This window comes from Lepidochelys kempii, chromosome 5 (genome assembly GCF_965140265.1).
Source record: "Lepidochelys kempii isolate rLepKem1 chromosome 5, rLepKem1.hap2, whole genome shotgun sequence".
NCBI classification, from domain to species: domain Eukaryota; kingdom Metazoa; phylum Chordata; order Testudines; family Cheloniidae; genus Lepidochelys; species Lepidochelys kempii.
In genome coordinates this window covers 73,590,454-73,616,110 of record NC_133260.1, presented here as the reverse complement: position 1 = coordinate 73,616,110, position 25,657 = coordinate 73,590,454, and the positions used below count along the sequence as shown (strand labels likewise).

Here is a 25,657-nt window from a genome sequence, read left to right as displayed (position 1 = left end):
TGATAGTTGAACCGGTTTCAGCAACAATTCAGCCGTGTCTGTTGTTAGCAATAGGTACTCGTGCTAGTGTAGACAGAACTGGGTGATGCTTTCAAAGACTAATTCTTTCAAAGCTCTGATGGAGCAAGCCTATAGAGTCAAGGAATTCTTAAATTGAAAGGATAATGCAGTTATTCGTAAATTTCCAAATTAAGTCTTAATTCATGGTTTATTAGCCTCTTGGAAGCTTGACAATAAAACATTTCCTCACTAACCTGTTTTTCCTTCCTTGTCTGTGCTACAGGGCTACATGAGATTTGGCCAACTGACATTTTCCAGTTAAAAAAGCATATAAAAATTAGTGACCGTGTTAATGTCAGTAGCTTTAAGAACAACATTCTGGATTTTGTTAGGAGGGTGGCTTACAAAGTGAACTTGAAATAAAATGGCTGTATTGGTCTTTTAAATAAATAAACCATTTCCCTCTGTTTTGAATGTAAACATTGCTTTGCAACGCTGAAAATGCAAAAAGAGCAACACCGCTGTGTTCACCATTTCCAGCAAATGCTGGAATTTACCAGTCAAATTTCACTGCTTAAGCTCCGTAAAGTAAAAAATGATGAAAAGCAAATTACTCTTTAAATTTTTTTGGTATTGATGAATCATCTCAAGTGGCATTAGTTACATCATTAAAGAATTTTTGGGAAAAAACATACCCGACTATCTTGATTACATTCTTTTAAACTCACTTTACTTTGTGTTTTTGTGTGTATGTAACATGTAGGTCAAATGTAGGGCTTATCAAACTTGACAGCCTTTTACCATTGAAACTCAGGCCATAACTCAATCTATTTAATTAGCTAAACCTCTTTCCATTGTGTGAATTAAGGACATTGTATGTCTTAACTTTGAATTTCCTAGCTAATGCGTTTTTTTTTTCCACAAGCTTAACTGTACATGACCACAGATGGTATTGTTTCTGTCCCTCCCCCAATATCTAAAGATGCTAATCCATATTATGTAGGGATTTAATTTTTTTTTTGTCCTGGATATGGGTGGAGAGGATGCATATTTTCAAATGGAAGCACGTTGGAAAAGGAGAAGGTGAGACACATGCAAACCTCTGGGTTTTTCAGCTATTTATCTGAAAGGCTCTTAAGCAAAATAAGCTGTCATGGGATAAGAGGGAAGGTCCTCTCATGGAGTGGTAACTGGTTAAAAGGTAGGAAACAAAGGGTAGGAATAAATGGTCAGTTTTCAGAATGGAGAGAGGTAAATAGTGGTGTCCTTCAGGGGTCTGTACTGGGACCTGTCCTATTCAACGTATTCATAAAAGATTTGGAAAAAGGGGTAAACAGTGAGGTGGTAAAATTTGCAGATGATCCAAAACTACTCAAGATAGTTAAGTCCAAAGCAGACTGTGAAGAGCTACAAAAGGATGTCACAAAACTGGGTGACTGGGCAACAATATGGCAGATGAAATTCAGCGTTGATAAATGCAAAGTAATGCACATTGGAAAACATAATCCCAACTATATGTATAAAATCCCAACTATAAATATAAATTAGCTGTTCCCACTCGAGAGAGATCTTGGAGTCATTGTGGATAGTTCTCTGAAATCATCCACTCAATGTGCAGCGGCAGTCAAAAGAGCGAACAGCATGTTGGGAATCCTTAAGAAAGGGATAGATAATAAGACCGAAAATGTATTGCTGCTATATAAATTCCTGGTACGCCCACACCTTGACTACTGCGTGCAGATGTGGTCGCCTCATCTCAAAAAAGATCTATTGGAATTGGAAAAGGTTCAGAAAAAGGCAACAAAAATGATTAGGGGTATGGAACAGCTGCCATGTGAGGAGAGATTAATAAGACTGGGACTTTTCAGCTTGGAAAAAGAGACGACTAAGTGGGGATATGATCGAGATCTATAAAATCATGACTGGTGTGGAGAAAGTAAATTAGGAAGTGTTATTTACTCCTTCTCATAACACAAGAACTAGGAGTCACCACATGAAATTAATAGGTGGCAGGCTTAAAACAAACAAAAGGAAGTATCTTTTCACACAACGCATAGTCAACCTGTGGAACTCTTTGTCAGAGGATGTTGTGAAGGCCAAGACTATAACAGGGTTAAAAAAGAACTACATAAATTCATGGAGGATAGCTCCATCAATGGCTATTAGCCAGGATGAACTGGGATGGTGTCCCTAGCCTCTCTGTCTGACAGAAGCTAGGAATGAGTGACAGGGGATGGATCATTTGTTGATTACCTGTTCTGTTCATTTCCTCTGGGGCACCTGGCATTGGTCACTGTCGGAAGACAAGATACTGGGCTAGATGGATCTTTGGTGTGACCCAGTATAGCCATTCTTATATTTTTATCCATCCAACTGCCATTAAAGAAGAGAGAACTCCTGGCCTGTTCCTCCCCGCTTTTCTAAAATTACACTCCACATTTTTTTCCAATGCCTTGGATGACATACATTTGATGCTCTTTGGGGCAAGGAGCATGTCCTTTTTTGGTGACTGGAAAACACCCAGTACATTTTTAACACAGAGTGCACCTTAATATTTGTACAGCACTTTGAAGATCTATGTTTTAAACACCCTGTGGTTTTGTCTGCACTAAACTTTTTGGGGGAAATCTCCCACCAGTGGTAGCAACAGCAAGCATAGGTGAAAACAGGACACAGGTTTCTTTACCACTGTTGTCCAGGCCTATTCTAAGTAAGATGAGCTGGCCTGGCATAGAGCGCACCCTCTGTTTTTTCCTAATCTATCCTAATGCAGCAATGGTGGGAAACTTCCTAAAATAGTCTAGCATGGGCACAACCTACGAGGTAGATAATCTTATCCCCTTATCCAGATAAGAATTAGGATCTTGCCTATACCAGAAAAATGACCTAGTTTTTTTTTTTTAAATCAGTTTAGTTAAACTAGTGCAAATCCATAATGCAGATCACATAAACCAGGTTCAATCCCACCTTATATTAATTAAACTACTGATTTAAGATAAATTGATACAAACAAGGGTCAAATTGGATTACGTGTCTCTACTTTAGAGTTTAGCACTGGTTTAAGTAGCTCAGTGTAAAAATTAATTTAGTTTAAACCGATGCACTTTTCTAGTATACAGAAGGCTGAAAACACAGCAGTTAAATGCTTTTCCCGTTGTCACAGAGGGAGTTAGTAGCAGAGGTGGGATTAGGTGGGAATTCTTGTTTTCTTCTAGTTTTGGACACAATCAGTTTAATGTATTTGTTCCTTTTTTCCCTCTCCCCTCCCCCCGACCCCCCGTTCATTCCACTCCCTTTTTGTTTGCCCCTCTTCCCTTTTGGGACAATGTTGAATTCCAGTCTCTCGCTCCAGGATACCAGCTGAGAAGAGGTACCTCGCAGTGCTCTTTCAGATGACTATACAATGACATCTAGTGCTTTTCTCCTCACAAACTTCTGAGTTCGTGCCAAGCTATTCTTTCAGCACAATACTCAGACTCAGTCTTGAACTTCCACTAGACCACAAAAGGCCCATCCTGCTGTAAAGAAGAATCATTCCTTTATTGTTAGCTGTTCCTTAGCTACAATGATAGGTGCAAGATGGTGCTTCTGTATTGATGTTAGTCGGATGAAACTGAGAATTCTATCACTATAGGCATCACTGTTCTGTGATTGGTTCACAACAAGGACATACATTGATCATAGAACAGTGATGCCTATGCTGGTAGAATTTTCAGTTTCATCCTAGGCAGTCTTACTTAAATGTTTTTGAGATGTATGATGGCCACTAGAAAGTGTACCTGTGTCTCTCTTCCTCCATAATATAGTATACCATTTTCTTGGAGAGAAAATGATCTTTATTTGTCTCTGTTGCTGATAGAGCCTCAATTCTATCAACATAAGGGGTTTTTTTTGTTTGTTTTTTTCTGCACCCCATTCCTGCAGTATCTGAGCACTTTGCTATTGTCACTCTAACTGACACAAAGTCTCTGAACTCATAGAGTGGCTGCTCTCCCTTTTGGTGTTTTTGAAGTCTGCTTGGAGTGGGGTTCTATTTTTTTTTTTTTTTAATGGGGGAAGAATGGGGAAGGAGAGAGAAAAGTAGGTGAGAATGGTTGTTGAGAATGTGGTTTTGGTCATGGTGGAAAAATGTGATCAAAGAGAGAGGTAACTGCAGTTACCTCAAGATGGTCAGACTCTAAAGTCACCTAGTCTCCTAATTTTTACTCCACAGCTGGATACCTTCGGTAAAGGCCCTGTTTACACTAAGGAATTTTACTTTATTGAGTTGGGTTTGGTATGTTAAAGGATCAAGCTGCACTAGTGTAAGCACTGCTTTACACCAATGCACCATGTTTATGGTGCAAGCCCGTAATGGTATAACTGCATCAATATCACTAGACTGGTGCAAATTTATTTAATATAGACAGGGCTTATGGGCTAGTTTACATGGGAATGAATTGGACAAATGAACTGTAGCTCTACAGTTTCTCTTTGAAGTCTGTTTTTGAATTTTTGTTGTTGAAGGATGGCTACTTTTAAATGTTACTGAGTGTCCAGGGAGATTGAAGTGTTCTCCTACTGGCTTTTGTATGTTACCATTCCTGATGTCTGATTTGTGTTCATTTATTCTTTTGCGTAGAGACTGTCCGGTTTGGCCAATGTACATGGCAGAGGGGCATTGCTGGCACATGATGGCATATATCACATTAGTAGATGTGCAGGTGAATGAGCCCCTGTTGGTATGGATCATGTGATTCAATCTTCTGATGGTGTCGCTAGAGTAGATATGGGAATAGAATAGGCAACGAAGTTTGTTACAGGGATTGGCTCTTGAGTTAGTGTTTCTGTAGTGTGGTGTGTAGTTGCTGGTGAGTATTTGCTTCAGGTTGGGGGGGCTGTCTGTAAGCGAGGATTGGCCTGCCTCCCAAGGCCTGTGAGAGTAGGGGATCATTTTCCAGGATAGGTTGTAGATCGTTGATGATGTGCTGGAGAGGTTTTAGCTGGGGGCTGTACGTGATGGCCAGTGCTGGTGTTGTTTTCCTTGTTGGGTCTGTCCTGTAGTAGGTGACTTCTGGGTACCTGTCTCGCTCTGTCAATCTGTTTCCTCACTTCCCCAGGTAGGTATTGTATTTTTAAGAATGCTTCAAATAGAAACTGCAGAGCTACAATTCATTTGCAAATTTAATACCATTAATTTGGGCTTGAATAGGGACTGGGAGTGGCTGGCTCACTACAAAAGCAATTTTCCCTCTCTTGGTATTGACACCTCCTCATCAATTATTGGGAGTGGAACACATCCACCCTGACTGAATTGGCCTTGTTAACACTGGTTCTCCACTTGTAAGATAACTCCTGTCTCTTCATGTTTCAGTATATTTATGCCTGCACCTGTAATTTTCACTCCATGCATCTGAAGAAGTGGGGTTTTTTTACCCACGAAAGTTTATGACCAAATAAATCTGCCACTGGACTCCTCATTGTTTTTATCTATTCCAGAATAGCTCTCTGTGTGTGGACATTCTTACACTGGAATAAGTGTGTCCACATGGGGAGCTAACCCGGTCAATTTCCCATGTAGACAAGTTCTATTTACCTTGTCTCCAACACTCACATGTATTTCCCCTCAGTTTTATGATCTGCATTGCCCCAGAGAAGTGCTGTTGTCTTGATGGTTCATAAATAGAGATGTTGAGAAAAACTTTTGGAAGTGCATAAATCCCATTTTCAAGAGTGAGATTGATATTTAGATTCCTAAAGCTAGATTTCAAAAGTGATTTAGGCACTTTTGATAGTGTTACCTGTGTACTCTAATAATGCAGCTGGAATCTGATCCATTCCTGGCTCTAAAGATTATGATCAAAGCCTTGAACAGGCAAGGGTGGTGCAGTAGGAGGGAGGTACTGGAGTGCAGGCTGGATGTGCTCCTGGCAGCATAAACTATACAAGTACTAGGCAGCTGCATTTTTGCACCAGCTGGAGCTTTTGCAACCTTGGCAAATCTGCAAGCCTGCTACCACCACCTGGACCATTTGGCACTGAAACACAAAGTGTTTTAAAATGTAGATGGGAGATGTTGTTTACTTTTCCTCCTGGCATAAGGTAGTATTAAGGGTTTTCTAACTGTGTGCACAGTCACAGATTTAGGTACTTTATTGTAGTGTACACAAGGAGTATGTTAATATCTAAATAGTTGATACTGCCATTAACTAACATTTAAAGTTTGTATTGTTATATCTGAAAAATACTTAACCCTTCCCCCACCTCCACTGAAAACAAATACTCCAGAGTAAACAGAGAGGTTGGGATATTCAGGTGTGACTGTCCCATTCTGTGCCTAGGGTGACCAGATGTCCCGATTTTATAGGCACAGTCCCGATTTATGGGCCTTTTTCTTATATAGGCTCCTATTACCAGCTCGGCTGGATTTTTCACATTTGCTGTCTGGTCGCCCGATCTGTACCACCCCTTCCAGTGTGACTTGTCATTCTTTTTAACAACCCGTTGATCACCTCTAACTTCTTCCCTTGTTGCTAGAGTTTGTCCACTGCCAAGTCTCTCATTTACAGGGGGAGGAGGGGGAAAATCCGTCACCCAGGATGGATTTTAAGGGAAGCCAGTCTAGGCTCAGTCTCCTGCAGGGGGGGGGGTGTGTGTGTCGGAGGCAGGGTGAAGCAGAGATTCTCCTGCCCTCCGCCTGCCTTGCGGGGCGCGGCACTGGGGCCGGTCCCTGCCGCCCCGCCCCCCCAGCCCAGGCTCCCCGGCCCGCCGCGCTGCCCCTTGCCCTCCTCTCGGCTGGGGGCGGCTTGGGTGAGGCGAGGGCCGCGCTTCCTCCTCCCGGACAAAGGTGCCAGGTGTCGCCCCGCCCCTCATTGTGCGGTGGGCGCCGTTGCCAGGCCGCCCCGCCCCGGCCAGCGGGCAGCTGCTGCACTGTCTGGGAGCCCGCAGCAGCCGCCGCCTCCTGCGGCCCCGCTCTCCGCCCTCGCCCGCAGGACAGCCCTCGCCCAGGCGGCTCCAGGATGGAGGGCGATCGGCTGGAGCCCGCTGTGAGTGCGGGGCGTCTGGCGGCCCTGGCTGCCGGCTCGGGGTGGGGCTCGGGGCCGGGGCGGACGGTGGGTGCCCGGGCGCGGTGAAGGCGGGAGATTCCCGCAGCCCGCGGGGCTCGTGGACGCCCCAAACTTTCTGCCTTTAACACCGCTCAGCCCCCCCCCCCCCCCACTCCAGTGTGCCTGGAACTGCAGCGGCTGCCCCGCCGCACCCAGCCCGAGAGCTGCAGGCGGCGGCGGCGCTGCTCCCCGGAAACCTGGGCGCGTGGATTGCGGGCTTTCTGCACACTCATCCTGCTGCAGTTCTCCGCCGGGACCCTGCCCCCGGGAGGAGCTGTCAGGGCCGCCGGGCCTCGCTCCCGTCTGACAGCCCTGCCTGGAGAGCGCCCTCCAGAAATCCCCCGTGGGGGTGTGGCAGGGGAAGCCTTTGTTTTGGGGGAGCGAAGAAAGGTGGCCCATTACTCACTGATTCTTTAGCAGCCAAGCTCTCTCCTTTCCCCCACCCCACCCAGTTCACAAAGCGCTCTTCCTAGGGCGTTGCAGAGCGTTTCTCCTAATTCAGTCAACCAGGCTATAATTTACTTTGACTGGACGGTAATTGGGACAGGAATCTTCTCGCTCCCCCGCCGCCGCCTTAGAAACAATGTGCTTTCGTGTGTTCTTCGTGATTGTCAGGGACTTGGAAGAAGAGTAAACCCCAACTATTGAATGCACGCTAGAGAAAAGCAAGCTTAAGTAGATGTGAGAGGAACAGTTTATCCAGAGCTACTTATTGAGAACTTGGATCTTTCTCAGGGAAGAAGTTTTTGTAACCAAATATTCTGAAATGAACTGAATAATGCAATTGATTAACAATTATTTATAGTAAAGTGATACTTTCAGGTAGTTAAAGCATAAATACATGGCTTTTACTTTTTTTTAAAAAAAAGCCCCATGCAAAACCTCATGTTTTCAGGATTGTTAAATTTTTCATTTTTTAAAAAATGTCATTTACAGCTCTTATGCAGATTATTGTGTAAAGCAGGAGAAGTAGAACTAAAAAGAGTTGAAATTGACTCTAGACAGTTTCACTTTTGCTTACTATATTTACTCTTTGCACTCCCTTTGGATAATAAACACAGTACATGTGGTGAAAGAAATTAGTTTCAAGCCTTTAAATTTTAATTTGTGGTGTTAGCAATGTAGATGGGGAATCTGGTATTACAGACTTTTTGGCCCTTTTAGAAGATGAACTTCAAAGCCAACAGACGGGAACTTCATGATTAATTTAAAAAAACCAACTCTGCTTTGTTTTTACAGTAGACTTCTCATTTTTACTGGAGGGCCTGAGATGCAAGCCTTAGCTTTGTTGTGCTTATATTTTTGAAGCCACGTTCTTTTTCTGATGTAAGATGTAAAGGTAGTTTTGAATGTTTGTATATAATGTGAGCCTTACTGGCTCAGCTTCTGATCTTGTCTTAATTTTGTTTTCCTCCTCACCTCTCTCTTTTCAAGGTTACCATTAAGAATATTGAACGAGAGCTCATCTGCCCATCATGCAAGGAGTTATTTACCCATCCACTGATCCTCCCTTGTCAGCACAGTATCTGTCACAAATGTGTAAAAGAAATTCTCTTCTTCACACTTGAAGACTCTTTCACTGATCTAGGCTCTGAGTCCTCCAATCAAAGTAGCCCTCGTATTCGAATCCATTCTCCTAGTTTGGATAGAATTGACAGGCTTAATAGATCAGGTATGTGCTAGAATATTGTGTGTGCTCTGGGAATTTCATGTAGAAGACTGATTTAATATGAATGGTCTTTGCCTGAGTAAAGGTTTTCATCTTGATACTTTTAATGTTGAATGTTGTCACGTGAATAACTTCAGAATGGTTTAGTTTTTGGTCTTTGTTTACAGCACGCACCAAAAAATATTGGACATGGGAATGTCCTATTGTAAAGTTGTTACTCTAGTGAACATATATAAAATTGTTTTTTAAAAACAGTATCCTGTAAATTGGTTCATAGCTATTATTTTTCTGATGCTAAGTTACCCTAGTCACTATGGCTGTTTAATGTGACATAATCTCAGGCATCTTTAGAAAACGCCTTTTTTTTTTTTTTTTTGTTTGGGTTGGTCTCCAGGCTTTATGCTGCTCGCAGTCTGGTGGCTTAGGTTTCGTTTGGAGTCTTTGGTGCAGCCTTTCTAAACTATATATCTCCTTCAAAAATAATAATAAAAGGAAGTTCTTCTTCACCTAGAGCACAGTCAACCTGTGGAACTCCTTGCCTGAGGAGGTTGTGAAGGCTAGGACTATAACAGGGTTTAAAATAGAACTGGATAAATTCCTGGAGGTTAAGTCCATTAATGGCTATTAGCCAGGATGGGTAAGGAATGTTTGTCAGAGGGTGGATGGAGATGGATGGCAGGAGAGAGATCACTTGATCATTACCTGTTAGGTTCACTCCCTCTGGGGCACCTAGCATTGGCCGCTTTCAGTAGATAGGATACTGGGCTGGATGGACCTTTGGTCTGACCCGGTATGGCCATTCTTATGTATGTTTGCTTCATTCATTTCACTAAGGCATATTAGTAGGTTACTTTCCATATGTGATATCAGAACTCTTCAAGCAGACAGCTTTGCAAGAAGATTGAACCAGAGTTCTCTGTGTAAAGTATCAAGGAATGCTTAATTTCGGGTTTCTCTGTTATTTCATGTCTGACTTTATCTTGAAGATACTTACCTTAACCTTATTGTTCAATTAATTAAATATTGATAGATATTAAGTGAAAGAAATACCTTATTAAATGTAAATTTAAATAAGTGTAAAGCTACTCTATGTAACACTTAACAAAAAAGGCTCAAGGCTTGGCTACACTTCAGCTATTCTGGAATAGCTATCGCTTTGGAATAACTCTGTGTGTGGACACTCTTATTTTGGAATCGGAGTGTGTTTTCTTGAGTTAGCTTAATCCCCTTCCAAAGTGGATTCCCTTTAAATTCAAGCCCTACCTTATTATTGAATAACTTTCATGTGTAGATAAATCCTGAAACTTGCATCTCAGGTTTTAGCAATGTTAATTTCTTGTCTTTCATTTCTCAAGAGCAGAAACTTACATCACCATCATCTTTTAAAGAACACTTAAATTGGGACTATGGCTAGTTATACCTCTTTGTGTCCTCTTTCCTGCCCCACCCCCAAAAAGGGTGGAGTTTGAGCAATATGATGCACACCTGGATTCGCTAATTAAAAAAATCCTAGTCTGAGATTACCCTCTAATATTTTATGTTTTGGCTTGCTGTCGCCCGGGAAGTGTCTAAGATATTTAGTCTCAGAGATGTTCCTTGGTGCTTGTTTTGCAGGGACATGTGAATTATAGTACCTCATTGTGTTCACTGTAGATTTGTTGAAAATTGCCTTCAGTGAGACATTGCTAGCCACTGAAGTGCAGTATAATCCTGTTTTGTTATAGCAATACAGTAAATTACCATCTTCACATTTTGTGTACTATTTCATCCACACCAAACACAAACAAAAACAAACTTGTTAAAAGAACACTTGGGTTGCAAAATCAAGCATGTGGAAGATAAGAAATGGCAGAATGCAGTGTTGACCATACAACCTTCATTGGGCCCCCTTGTGCACATGTACTATGATACTGTCTGTAATTACATGACCACATACTATTTTATCCATAAGATGCCTGCCTTGTTCAATGTGCAGGATGAACAGTGTTCATTGAATGGGTAGTTTATTCAGTATATAACCCCATGCACTATTTGCCACATGCTATCCAAACTCTGCACTGAACACAGAATTATTAATTTCTTCTGGAACATTTTCTGTGGTACTCTCATCATAGTACCTTAGTTCTTTAAAAGCATTTTAGTTATTTACAAATATTAATTAATCTTTACAACACTTCTGAAGTGAGATGGTATTTTCATTCCCATTTTACATATGAAAGATTGGAAATACAGAGATTGTAGTTTTGTAAAAAGTGTAAAAAAGTGACAAGTAATTTAGGGTGCCCAATATGAGATGCCTAGAACTGATTTTTCAGAGTACTTGGTACAAAATGCTAATTTATATGCAAAACTCCCATTGACTTTGTAATGCTCCGAACGGTGGTCCAAGAGCATGAGAACCAAGCTCAGGGCAGACTTGAAAAAACAGGACACAAACCCTAAATTGGTTGTGAGTTCTAAATTTAGATTTCCCCAACCAACTGTACCATGTGCAAACTCTTCAGGCACATTAACAGCCTTAAACAGATTCACAGAGAGTCCCCCGGATACTGCAGTCTGTTTTGTCACCCTGGTGAGTGAGTGTATTTCCATGATGGATGGTCTTTAAGACCAAGAATCACAGCAACATTAATTCCTGGTCCCAGGTTAATTGAGCCTTGGATCTCACACCAAGGACAACACTTGTAGCCAGTCCTATAATAACCTATATGAAGATTTATTAACTTACCAATAAATTTCATCATGCATATACAAAGCAACAAAAAAACATTTTCATGAGCAATAATAGAAATTGAAAGATAAGCAAAGTAAGAAAAATACTGCCTGAGAACTTACTAGAGTTTGACATAAGGCTATTTGTATATTTTGACATATGATGTTGATAATGTGAGTTAAAGCTTTAAATTTTAACTTTTTAAAATCTCAGCATCTACTGTCACTAAATAATTGTCTGACCCTCCCCCATAATTTCCTGCAACTGTGAAAATTTAAATAAATAAAAATAAGAAAATGCTCAAAAATAACATAAACATAAGAACGGCCATACTGGGTCAGACCAAAGGTCTGTCCAGCCCAGTATCCTGTCTACTGAAAGTGGCCAATGCCAGGTGCCCCAGACTGAGTGAACTGAACAGGTAATGATCAAGTGATCTCTCTCTTGCCATCCATCTCCATCCACCCTCTGACAAACAGAGGCTAGGGACACCATTCCTTACCCATCCTGGCTAATAGCCATTAATGGACTTAACCTCCAGGAATTTATCCAGTTCTCTTTTAAACCCTGTTATAGTCCTAGCCTTCACAACCTCCTCAGGCAAGGAGTTCCACAGGTTGACTGTGCGCTGAGTGAAGAAGAACTTCCTTTTATTTGTTTTAAACCTGCTGTCCATTAATTTCATTTGGTGGCCCCTAGTTCTTATATTATGGGAACAAGTAAATAACTTTTCCTTATTCACTTTCTCCACACCACTCATGATTTTATATACCTCTCTCATATTCCCCCTTAGTCTCCTCTTTTCCAAGCTGAAAATTCCTAGCCTCTTTAATTTCTCCTCTCACGGGACCCGTTCCAAACCCCTAATCATTTTAGCTGCCCTTCTCTGAATCTTTTCTAAGGCCAGCATATCTTTTTTGAGATGAGGAGACCACATCTGTATGCAGTATTCAAGATGTGGGCGTACCATGGATTTATATAAGGGCAATAAGATATTCTCCATCTTATTCTCTATCCCTCTTTTAATGATTCCTAACATCCTGTTTGCTTTTTGACTGCCGCTGCACGCTGCGTGGACGTCTTCAGAGAACTATTCACGATGACTCGGAGATCTCTTTCCTGATTAGTTATAGCTAAATTAGCCCCCATCACATTGTATGTATAGTTGGGGTTATTTTTTTCCAGTGTGCATTACTTTACATTTATTCACCTTAAATTTCATTTGCCATTTTGTTGCCCAATCACTTAGTTTTATGAGATCTTTTTGAAGTTCTTCAGAATCTGCTTTGGTCTTAACTATCTTGAGCAGTTTAATATCATCTGCAAACTTTGCCACCTCACTGTTTACCCCTTTCTCCAGATCATTTAGGAATAGGTTGAATAGGATTGGTCCTAAGACTGACCCTTGGGGAACACCACTAGTTACCCTTCTCCATTCTATAAAAAAACAAATTCTGCCAAGCCTATATATATGGCTGTGACAGGGTCAGGCTAGATGGCTATAGGAGAGTAATAGAAGTCAGATATATTAGCCTCAGGCTAAGTAGGTCCCTTTTCCCTGGGTAAAGTAACAGGGAAGGTTCCAGAACAATCAGGAACCTTCTGGAGACAATTAAGATAAGCTGATTAGAACACCTTCAGCCAATCCAGAAGCTGCTAGAATCAATTAAGGCAGGCTAATCCGGGCAGCTGGGTTTTAAAAAGGAGCTCACTTCAGTTTGTGGTGTGTGTGTGAGGAGCTGGGAGCAAGAGGCACTAGGAGCTGAGAACGCAGACTGTTGGAGGATTGAGGTGTACAAGCATTATCACACACCAGGAGGAAGGTCCTATGGTGAGGATAAAGAAGGTATTGGGAGGAGGCTATGGGGAAGTAGCCCAGGGAGTTGTAGCTGTCACACAGCTGTTCCAGGAGGCACTCTAGACAGCTGCAGTCCACAGGGCCCTGGGCTGGAACCCGGAGTAGAGGGCTGGCCCGGGTTCCCCCCAAATCCTTCCAACTGCTGGTCAGACACGGGAGGAGTCGACCTGGACTGTGGGTTCAGAAAAACGGCCAAGCTGAGGGCTGCTGTGAAGCTCCAAGGCAAGCAAATCCGCTAATAAGCGCAAGACCCACCAAGGTAGAGCAGGAACTTTGTCACAATGGCATAGTCATAATTAATAGATAATTAAATTAATATGAAGTAGTAAAAACTAGTTGCTGTCTTGACCTTCTAACTCTTTAAGTACCAAAAGCAAATTGATCTGTTATGGAGCTATTATCTGCACAACTTGCTTTTTAGAAATGCTGTTTGCTGTAATAATGCCAAAAATGACTGAAATTGGTAAATGGTTTATCCTCTAACTTAAACTGTACACAAATGCTTACTTTAAAAAAATCTGGCCTTAATTTTATGGATTGGAGAATTTATAATGATTTAATGAGTGTCTTATAATTTAAGTGTAATGCCATTATATTACAAAAATCCTATAAAGTGTTTAAAGTTCCAGTGCTGTGTAAATGATGATGAATGATTCTGAAATACAGTAAAAGAGAGCTTGATTTTTGCTTTTCTTCCCATTTATGCATATTAGGAAATTAAACATTTTTTAATTTCACCTGGCAACCTGGGCACCTGGCAACTACAGTGCAGAAGAAAAGATATTTGCTGCTTTATCTTTTGTAAACCAATGTTGACTTTATTTTTTGTTTCTAAAAACAGCTTTCTGTTCATTGTTCACAGCCACACAGCGGAGGTCTTTTGGGTGGAGAGGTAGAAATGCTTCACTTCTTGTATGGCTGTAGATAGTGTAGTATTTAGATCTTAATTTAAATAGAATTGGTTAGCATATAGTTTTTAAATATCAATGTCCATCGGCTAAACTTTTGTGGACTTGACCAAAGTTATGGAAAATTTCTGTCTGAAAAACTTTTAATTCTGTTCTGCAATTAATCTAAAGGTCAACTGGACTAAAACCTGTAGAATATTTTTTTTGTCAGTGTTGCTCTTAATTTCTGTAGTTATACCATCCAAAAATTTCTGTCTATTGTTTTTGTTTTCCTAAGGAATCATTTCCCCAGAGGCTACAAAACCAGGTTCCAGTAAAACTGATAGGTATTACTGGAAGTAAAAATACTACTTAATGTATTGATCTTCTATCTACTATAAATTATGGTCAGTTATAATCCTTTCTTTAAAGGGAAGATAATGGCAATATAAATTTGTAATCCATCACAAAGAAGAGTGAATAACTAAACAGTTTTTTAAAGGTTTCTTATATATAGGGTTTCCACCTTCTAATGGCTGGTAACTGGACTCCCGAGGTCCCGCCCCCTGCTCCACTACTTCCCCTTCCAGCTGGGCTCTCTCTGCTACTGGGCTTGGATGAGAGCTGCTGTAGCCTGACAAGGAATCATAGAATATCAGGGTTGGAAGGAACCCCTGAAGGTCATCTAGTCCAACCCCCTGCTCGAAGCAGGACCAATTCCCAGTTAAATCATCCCAGCCAGGGCTTTGTCAAGCCTGACCTTAAAAACCTCTAAGGACGGAGATTCTACCACCTCCCTAGGTAACGCATTCCAGTGTTTCACCACCCTCTTAATGAAAAAGTTTTTCCTAATATCCAATCTAAACCTCCCCCACTGCAACTTGAGACCATTACTCCTCGTTCTGTCATCTGCTACCATTGAGAACAGTCTAGAGCCATCCTCTTTGGAACCCCCTTTCAGGTAGTTGAAAGCAGCTATCAAATCTCCCCTCATTCTTCTCTTCTGCAGGCTAAACAATCCCAGCTCCCTCAGCCTCTCCTCATAAGTCATGTGTTCTAGACCCCTAATCATTTTTGTTGCCCTTCGCTGGACTCTCTCCAATTTATCCACATCCTTCTTGTAGTGTGGGGCCCAAAACTGGACACAGTACTCCAGATGAGGCCTCACCAATGTCGAATAGAGGGGAACGATCACGTCCCTCGATCTGCTCGCTATGCCCCTACTTATACATCCCAAAATGCCATTGGCCTTCTTGGCAACAAGGGCACACTGCTGACTCATAACCAGCTTCTCGTCCACTGTCACCCCTAGGTCCTTTTCCGCAGAACTGCTGCCTAGCCATTCGGTCCCTAGTCTGTAGCTGTGCATTGGGTTCTTCCGTCCTAAGTGCAGGACCCTGCACTTATCCTTATTGAACCTCATCAGATTTCTTTTGGCCCAATCCTCCAATTTGTCTAGGTCCTTCTGTATCCTATCCCTCCCCTCCAGCGTATCTACCACTCCTCCCAGTTTAGTATCATCCGCAAATTTGCTGAGAGTGCAATCCACACCATCCTCCAGATCATTTATGAAGATATTGAACAAAACCGGCCCCAGGACCGACCCTTGGGGCACTCCACTTGATACCGGCTGCCAACTAGACATGGAGCCATTGATCACTACCCGTTGAGCCCGACAATCTAGCCAGCTTTCTACCCACCTTATAGTGGAGCCTGGCTGCAGGTAGAAAGTAGCCCTGGCTGAGCAGGGGCTGGCATGGGTTAATGACCGTGCTCCTCCCGCCGGCCCTGTGGTAACTGGACTTTTGGTGTCCGGTCAGCACATCTGACCAGACACTGCCAGGTCCCCTTTCTGACCAGACTTTCCGGTAGAAAACCGGGCACCTGGCAACCCACAGTAGCACCGGGACACAGAAGCCAAAAACCAAACTGTCATGGGTGGCAACCCTACTTAAATGTAATACACAACTACTAAAGAGGAAGCTGCCATCTTGCCAGTCTGATAAGGTAGTTTTGGGACCCAGGAAATGAATCTCGGCCGAGGAAAATAGGAGACTTCAAAATGATATACCAATATCCGGTGGTGTATGTCCTTTTTTTGTTTGTTTGTTTGTTTGTAGTTTTTTGTTTTAGAAGGGCTTTGGTTATACAACTTCTTCAGACATTCAAATACTGAGATGACTATTCCTGTCACTTCCAAAATGTTGAGTGGAATTAATGCTGGGAAGTAATAGTAGCTTTTCTTGTGATATACCAACACTCATCACAGGGCCACTGAAACATTGACAAGTACTCATTATAATTATGAAAATTCACTTGTAGCTTTCTTAAAGATACTACATGTAAGTGATAATTGTAAATTGCTGTTTGTAACAGTACACTGTTATTTAGGAATTCAAGTTTTTAGATAGTTTCCTTATCAAGCTCTGCTTTAGTTTCTCTATATACCAAAAAACCCCCAAACAACGTATTATTTTATAAATGTTCAGAGTGTTTAAAGGAACACAGTGAACCCCAGGTATAACCAATTTACAAAAAATATATAGTTTGTTACTAAACCTGCTCCCTAGTTTCCCTGCCAATTTTTGTGGTTTTACAATTGCACTTTCCTGTCTTGCTAAATAATCCTTTTTGTTGCTGTGTGACAGACCCACACAAACAGGGGAAGCACTGAAACTCACTTATTTAAATATTGTCAAATGCACAAAGTAAACACAAAAATGGAGAAATAATTTGTTGTTCTTGCAAATTATAGTACACCTTTTGTAAGAGATTAAATTGGGTATGTACTGTTGAAAGAGAGAAAATGAATGGATTTCACGAAATTATGAATTGAATCCAAATGTCCCATTAAACATACACATCTAAAAATCAAACTGGAGGAAAACATAATATAACTTATTTCACTCAAATGTTTAGAAATATGATATGGAATAAATTATGAAGGATCTATCAAAACAGAGATCACCATCAATTTGCAGACAGTTCAAGTCTGCAAAAAAAAAGCAGCATTGTCAAAAATCATAACTGAAAGATTTTAAATTTATGCAGTACCTAATATGAGTGAAGTTATGTTTTCTAAAAAGAAAGGAAAGTCAATATTTATAACTTTTTTCTAAGAATCTTACAAAAATGCTAACTGGGCGGGAGGTAGAAATATCAATTCATTTAAGAAGTTTGTAGCTGAATCCAGTTGACCTTTAAAGTATCCTTTAATCTTTTTAACCCCTCCACAAATTTAGTCTTCATATCCACCATAATCACAGAATGCTGGTGATATCATATTGTATTTGAAAAACACAAACAAGCAATTTATATTTTTAAGGTGCATTATCCCTTTTTTGGTTTAAGTGCCATATATTATGCTATTCCACATTGTGGAATAGCACACTCTTAGAGGAAAACATTATTTTTAAAAAAGATTTAGATAAAATGTGTGCAATTTTAATGCCTTGACTTACTACTCATGTTACTAAACATAAGCATGTGCTTAATTGTTGGCAGGATTGGGGCCTAAACTGCTTGCCAAGAGAACCATATTTTTATCTTTTTAATGAGTTAGAGAATCTGTAGAAGTTAAACTCTAGCCATGGGACATGTGAATTGGTAGGATATTGTCTACTTACAAGTAAGGCTATTTATTAGTAGTGCAGGGTTCTGTTTGTATAGGATCCTGAAAATGTAGAGTTAGAAAATAATAATCTTGATAGTGTATGAATATTAGTAGGAGATATCTGTAGAATTGATGGGTAGAAGCTGGATTTGTAACATGTAAGAGATGGCATAGAGCATTCTGGCTTGCTTTAAAAGAAGTAACCACAAAAGTTGAAGTGTTTTTATGAAATTATTCTAGGCATATTCTTCCTTTTGTATATCTGCAAAATTTAACCTTTTGCTTTTGTGAATGAGGGTGGAAGAAGAACAGAACCCATCTCATTAACTATAATATATTTATCTGCCTGGTTATTCACTACACATTGCTGTTCCAAAGATGGAGTAAATTGATCAGAATCTTCCCTTTTAACAACTATATTGACTTAAAAAAAAAAATGGAGAGAGCAGCCATTAGTAGTGATGAGGCTAATTCTTCATGTATCTAAAACTATTTAGCATATGGTGCTATTTTAACTAGCAAAAATTCTCTTATTCCCCTCTTGAGAGGGCTTAAATGCCATGTAGTCATGAGTCTGAGAAAAATCAAATTATTGGAGTAAATTTAACAAAAAGGGATGAAACATCTTTTTAAGATCTTTTGGATTTCCTGGCCACTGAATGTGGTGTTCTAGGCATGGTGTCGCCAGTATATGTGTAAAGCATGTAGTCATTACCATGGTCTGATTTTGTGTTTTAGGTGACAGAAAGAAAGGCCACAGTTGGTTGGCAACTAACTCACTTTTGGGTTAGACAAATATTAACCCCACTTCTGTGTGTCACTTGGTCCAGACTTCAAAAGCATGCTATTGGATAAGAGTTTGATTGTTCTGATTTTAAACTTGACCACTGCACCATGTTTCTTTCACCTGCTATTTTGCTTTTTGTCATTGCACATTTAGCTGGCATGTTAAACTGCTCATGTGCTGTGTTTGTACAAGCTACCATTATTTTTCATTATTTATTTGCTTTATTAGTGAACATAAGTATTATCTTACTTTTAGTGGCTGCTCTTCACTGCATGGTTTGAATGCCAAATAATCCTTCTCAGGCCTTTCAGGTTCTCTTTGAAATGTCTGGAGAAAGTGTATTATTTAAACCTATGTGTGTATGTCTGGGCATACATTTAAATAAGGCTTTTAAATCAGTACTGTTTTCATTCATTACATGTGTGTGTTGCTCAACTGTGCCAAGTTACAGGTGTTGCTGGGCATCCGGCTTGGGTTATTAAATTTACTTCAAGTAAGTACCCAAACACTTTGGATTCCTTTTTAGCCAGAAATCTGTACGTTTGCCTTAACTACATTAATCAGTTTAGTTGTATTTATTCGTAAATCTGAGCTGGCCATCTCTCTGTAGACTCTCTAGACAGAAATACAGAACCTACTGAATTGGAGATCACTGTCTGCTTGTGCACACTTGCTCACTCTATGTGGGCCGTTCACTTCCTGAAGCATATACATACCTGCCATACCGAACATGTTTTGAAAAACAGTTCCTTCACCCTAAAGCAACGGTTATAAAAAGTTCCTGGTGTGAATATCTTTAAAGAAAGATAACAGAATGCTAGAAGTTGTGAAGAAAATTCTGACTTGGTTGGTATGGTAGGGGCAGCTAGAGATCAGCACCGCTAGATAGCTTTGCATGTAATGGAATCTTGATACTCAAGGAAAACTTTCAAAATTCTGTGAAACTATATAATTTTTTCTGAATTAAGGCAGCTGACAAAATACAGATATTATCTAATTTCCTTTTAGAAAATAGTTATTCTTGAAAAGAATTAAATGCTTTAAAAGAACTTAATAAATGACAAGACACGGAGCAAGTCTACTCTACTGCGCTACATCAGCACAGCTGCACGTCTGGTGAAGAAGTACTATGCCGTCGGGAGAACGCTATCCCATTAGCATCATTACTCCACCTCTGCAAGAGGAGGAAGCTATGTTGGTGGGAGACACTCTCCCTTAGAATTTGATTGTACGGCATCCAACATATGCATAAGAAGAAAAGAGGAAATTGCCTTAATTTACAGTTGCATGAGCCATAGCAACACAATTCTCAGAATTTGAAAACATTTTTGAGAAAAGGGTGGTAATGCCATGCTCTAGTTACAGAAGCATCACTTTCAAGCTTACTGGCAGGAGGAGGAAAGGATATGCACCATGCCTAAATGCCAGTTTAGTCAATTTTGAATTTATTTAAATTGCCTCCTTTTGACTGATGCTCCTATTTCTTTCTTCAAGAATGAAATCAATTAATTACTTCCGGTCTGAGGTTTTGTTGGAGTGTTGAGCTATCTCCAGGTTTTGCAGACTCAAAATGGAAACCGGTTTTGTGTGTGTGTGTCTGTGTTTGGTGAAGTTAGCCACTTTATCCCAGTCTTTGAACAAGGGAAGACTAATAGATATTGAGAGAAGGAGCTGGGAATTCTTGGGTTTTGTGTACAGTTATTTGATGCCATACATTATATTCCCCGACTAAAAGTAGAGCAAAATTCCTTTAAGCCTAAGTAAGCTGATATTTTCTTTAATACAGACTAGGTGAAACTATATTAAACCTGCCAAAAACCAGATACCTCTTCTTGGTGCTGGGGTTCCCCTTGACTGGTAACTGAAGCCATGAAAATATCCAATTGATTGGCTATATTGAAACTTCTATCATTATAGGAGAGAACATTACTTCTTGCCAGTAAGAACTCCTTTTAGCTCTCTCGCTCTCTCTTTCCACCCCAGGACTTGGAGCTGTTGTTTCATTTAACCTTACTGGAAGTAGTCTTCCTTTCACAGAGATGGTTCTGACACCCTTGTTTAAAAGTGTTATATTCTGAGCGATTCAGCTGGGAAAAGCCAAATCAGTCTGTGCATGTTGTGATTGACTGACTGGGATTTCCTAGTGTTCTAAATTCCCAGCTTGTCTTGTTTTGTATTTTTGTCTCCACTTGGGATATGTTGCAGCCATAACAAAACTTGTAAAAGCTCAAATTCAACTATATACATCTGGGAACAATGCTATGTTTAATCTCAAAAAGTGAGAATAAAATCTCCACTTCGAACATTTTACAAAAAAATCCCACATCTGTATTTGGACAGAGTCACCTGAACACTAATGTGGATTCCAGAAAGCGTCGGCGAATCTAATCCTGTGGTATCCAAAACTAGATTTATTATCGTAACTCTTGGTCTGTTAGTGATTGGGTTTCAGCTTGTCACATTCATGTAATTACCATGTAAATTTGTCAATCTTAATAGGGTAGATATGCCCTTCCCATGTAAAATCAGACCAGTTTAAGTAACTGGATGGAGTGCATTTGTGTCAGAGTGACTTGCCACCAGGAATGAATACAGACCTATTAGGCCATTTTCCCCCTCGTGCATAGCTGAGATTAATCACTGAATTTAACTGGTATTGTCTTTCAAAATGACTGGAGCATACAGTGCCTACTTTGAAGAAAAAGGCATGAGTATAGCACTATTGACATATTTTACTGTAGCAAGAGACAAAATTGCAACATTGCAGCTCTGGAGTCAGAATTGTTAAATATTTTTACCACAATTTCATTTGGAATTAATTTTTTACTTACTATGTCTTCTGAATCCAACCAGGGCCGTGCCTTGTTTGATATTAATTTTAAAAAGAAAATTGTCTTTGGCTTGGCAGAATTCACCTGAATTTGTATTATGACACTCTCAATGACACGTGTGCTAAAGTAGCTCAGAATTTCCTCAGAATTTAGGCTCGTGGATTTCTGTGTTAGGTGCTGTCTTTTCCCCCTTTCCAGTCCTAATTGTTCTTCCTATTATGTTGTAACTAAACTAGGACTTGCCATCTATACAGGCTGGAAACGCAATTCACTGACTCCTAGGACAACCATTTTTCCTTGTCCTGGCTGCCGGCATGATGTGGATCTGGGAGAACGTGGCATCAATGGCTTATTTCGAAATTTCACCCTGGAAACTATTGTGGAAAGATACAGGCAGGCAGCCAGGGCAGCCACTGCTATTATGTGTGATGTCTGCAAACCTCCACCTCAAGAATCTACAAAGAGTTGCATGGACTGCAGTGCAAGCTATTGCAATGAATGCTTCAAAATATATCATCCTTGGGGAACTGTAAAAGCCCAGCATGAGTATGTAGGACCAACCACTAACTTCAGGCCCAAGGTAAGTGGTTTTTAATCTGGCATACCTTGCAGATCTTTTCATTTCTTGTATCTGACCTGATGCTGCAGAGCAAATGTTGCCCATAAAAAGTAATTATCTATTGGATAATCTTACATTTGATTTCCATCACAATCATCTATTAAATGAGTTGTAAGATTTTGCATTAAAGTTATTAATCTGGTGCCAAAGAGGTAGGTGTTGACAAATGCAGGGGGAACATATTGGAAGTGGACCATAGACTTTGACTGCATCAAATTAAATGTGTTGGGTGTGGGTCTATCAGATGAAGGTGTGGGGCTTTTTAAGAACAAGGTGTTAATAATTTTAGTCTGTTCGTGGTCTTAAATAATGTGTTCTTTTTTAAAAAAAAATCATTGCAGTGGGTCTATTCTAGAAAAGTAGCACAATAATAATAGTTTTGTAACAATAGTTCTTTCTTTCTTTCTCTCTCCTCCTCCTCTGCTGCTTTCTTCCTGCACTCTTAGTGGTAGCAAAAGTGAGTCCCTGGCACAATTATGTGGTAGGTGTGTGGTGGAATGTGTGGTTCCCATGTTGAACTTAAAACCTAAACTGTGTAAATGTCCCCATTTGATGACTTTGGTCACAACTGCCGTCCTTCCAACATAAGACAGCTGGAGAGCACGTAACAATCATCTTTGTAGCTTATTAGGTCCCTACAAACACCAAAAATATTGCTGAATTTGTGTAGTTCTTGTGTCTGTGTACCCAAGATAATGTAGTACTGCTTTCTTAAAATATTAATCTTCTAGTTCAGATATTAATCTTGTTTAATTTGGTTCACTATAGGCTGAAAGGCATGACTAATTTGGTCCAAATATGTATGCGTTAAGTAACTGACCTAGAGAAAATGTAAAGTACTTATAAAATCAGGGAGGCAAATAGACTTACAGGTTTGGATTTTCTTTTTATGTAAAGATTTGCGTCATCTGGAAGTTTTATGCTAACAGCTACATATTTTCTATTAGCAGCTCTTTTAAAAAATATATGTTTAAGCTTAAGCAGGACTCTAAGGTTAAAATCTAGTCATGGTTCTATGTTCTAGAAAGTCAAGGCTTAGCAGCGAAGCTGAGTTATAGTTCTGCAGAAGTTTTGTGTAATTTGAAACCAATTAATGTTCTTTCACATTCTCTTGCTATCCAGACTACTCTAGCTGCTTCTACTTTGTTATAGTTATTTAATCTTTCTCCTTTAGAGAAGCAGACTGATCCAAGTTTAGTGCAGATGGAAAGCCTGAAATTATTAAAAATTCTGTTTTTAGTATTGTACAGTTAATTAACTTAATATGATTTTTTTTTAACAAAATAGTCTCCAAGATTAATTTACATGAAAAAATTAATAGTATTCCTGCAATCTGACAGAAAATCCAACAGAACAAAACTATATAATCCAAATAATAATGTAAAATAGGTAATTGAATGAAACAAAACTTTGTTTGCATGTTTCTTACTATCCTTTTTTTTTTTTTTTACTTGTAAAGACTTTGTGTATGTTGGGAAGAAAATCTCACTCTCTTTAAAGCCCAAGTGGTGGTTTTTTGTTGTGGTGTTGGGTTTTTTTGAGAGAGGCATTTTACTGATGATAAAAACATTTTTACTTGTGATGTCCATTTTAAAAAAAAATAATCTTTGGCTCTCTAGACTTAGTAGTCTGATCAATAATCAACAAATGTTATTTAACTCTCCTCTAATACAGGATATCATTGCAGCAAATCCTTGTCATTTATCTAAGTTCAATAGATGTTCTAATTTCTTAAAAAAAAAAAAAAAAAAAAAAAAAAAGACTTCTAGTGACTGACGTCTTTCTGAATTCTTCCATATGTTCTGATGAGTATAACGATTTACAAATATTAAGTTTTGTTTTTTAAAGGATTTAAAGCTTAAACCAAATCTCTCTTTTGCAGGCAGAGGTAGTAAAGGGGAAGAGAGAATGATTTTGGTATGTTGTGTGCGCATATGGTTGTGACATAGAAGAAGCAGCTTTGACAATGAAGATAGACGTTCTTGAAATGTGTTGTTTTTTTTTTTTTAATACAGTTTAATGACTATGGCTTAAACACGTCAAATTATTCAGGCATCACTCTCAGAACAGACCAACATAGCTACATTAAAGCTTTTGTGATGGCCTTATTGAGGGATGCCAGCACTTTTATGTAAGATTAAATGTGCACTTGCATCACATGCTTTGTTAGGCCATAACTTAATGTGTGAAGTATTAGTCCTCTAAACAACGTTCCCAGTCATCTATTTGATTAATTTAAAAGCAGACTTGATAGCACTTGGTGATGTGTGTGGTGGGGATGAGAGAAGCATATACTATGATTGTTCCTGAATTGAGAGAAGGACAAGATAATCTTCTAGGTTTTTTCCATCTGCACCTTGTTAGAGGGCTGTAACTTTCATTTGACTGTAGTATGAGACAAGATGAGGAGTAGAAATGTGGTCTGTTATGAAGGCTGGGCATTCCTGTAGAAAAATGGCTTGTCTTCCAAACAGTGGCTGCTAATGTCCTTATGAATTCAATCCTCATATTTTGAGGTTTCTTTAAAGGAATGTTATTAGGGCTTCCCTTCTTTTTGCCAGCCCAATAGTCTGTAACCATAGAATCCTGAATATTCATACTTCTAGCCTAATGAAATTGTCTCAGAAGCACCTTGGTAAACAGGTTGCCCTCTTCAGTGAAAAGGCTAAAGAAGATCAAAGTTGATACTTGGAATTCAAAAGTAAAAGTTTGCTTCATTTGAGGACTGCACCCCTTGCTCATTTCACCTCTGTTCTTCTATTCACAGATCACTGGGTAATATTTCTTTTCCCCCTCCTGATATCACTTGCAATGGATTATAAATAAGATGAATGTAAATTACTTGAGTTTGCACTAAAGTCCATGAACTATGGGATTGGTTTACTGTTATACTGTATCTTAATGAGCTGTTAAATGTTTTTTTCTGAAATACAGTTGCATTCTTATTATTTTTGGCAGATCTTGATGTGTCCAGAACACGAAATGGAGAGGGTAAACATGTACTGTGAAATTTGCAGAAGGCCAGTGTGTCATCTTTGTAAATTGGGTGGGTCTCATGCAAATCATAGAGTAACAACCATGAGCAGTGCCTACAAAACTCTAAAGGTAAGACTAAATGTCATTTCAGTTTGTCCTAAGAAAGCAGTGTAAGGTATTGCATGTTATAAACACTCCCAGGCTTCTGCATTTAGAGAATGTCGTAGTTAATGGCTTAACCATGTGGCTGTTGCACAACAGAACATGATGATGTAACTAGTTTCTTCAATCATATGAGTGGGTGTTAATGTCTATCTAAAACAATAAACTACATACTCTGGCTCATTTAAAATTATAATATGTTTCCGTTAATGCTTCTTTTAGCTCACTGTAAAGTACAGACTTCAAAAAAGTTAAGAACATGGCACTACTGACCAGTTTAGTTCAGCCCACTCTAGCTATTCCGGTAAAACAGTCTCTTGTCTTATGACTTGGGGAGGAACTGACCTAAAAAAAACAAAGGTGCAAATGGAATTTCAAATGATGAAATTGTTTCTTAAATAGTGAAAAGCAAATGTGTCTGACAGCTGAAGCAGGTTCTAGAAGCCTAAAAGAACCA

At 39.7% G+C, this 25,657-nt stretch overlaps 1 protein-coding gene across 4 annotated transcripts in view; it reads left to right on the top strand.

The window, feature by feature from the left end:
• The window catches only part of TRIM36 (tripartite motif containing 36), a 51,447-nt gene that overhangs the window by 14,037 nt on the left and 11,753 nt on the right, over positions 1–25,657 (top strand). Inside the window, exons 1-5 of one of the 4 annotated variants that reach the window (XM_073344732.1) lie at positions 6,726–7,025; positions 8,520–8,757; positions 14,188–14,217; positions 21,698–22,023; positions 25,021–25,167. In XM_073344732.1, the coding sequence (XP_073200833.1) occupies positions 6,999–7,025; positions 8,520–8,757; positions 14,188–14,217; positions 21,698–22,023; positions 25,021–25,167 (768 nt within the window). In that variant the 5' untranslated portion in view covers positions 6,726–6,998. Of the gene's footprint in view, positions 1–6,725; positions 7,026–8,519; positions 8,758–14,187; positions 14,218–21,679; positions 22,024–25,020; positions 25,168–25,657 lie in introns of those variants that run through there. The other 3 variants (XM_073344729.1, XM_073344730.1, XM_073344731.1) reach the window with 3 other exon arrangements.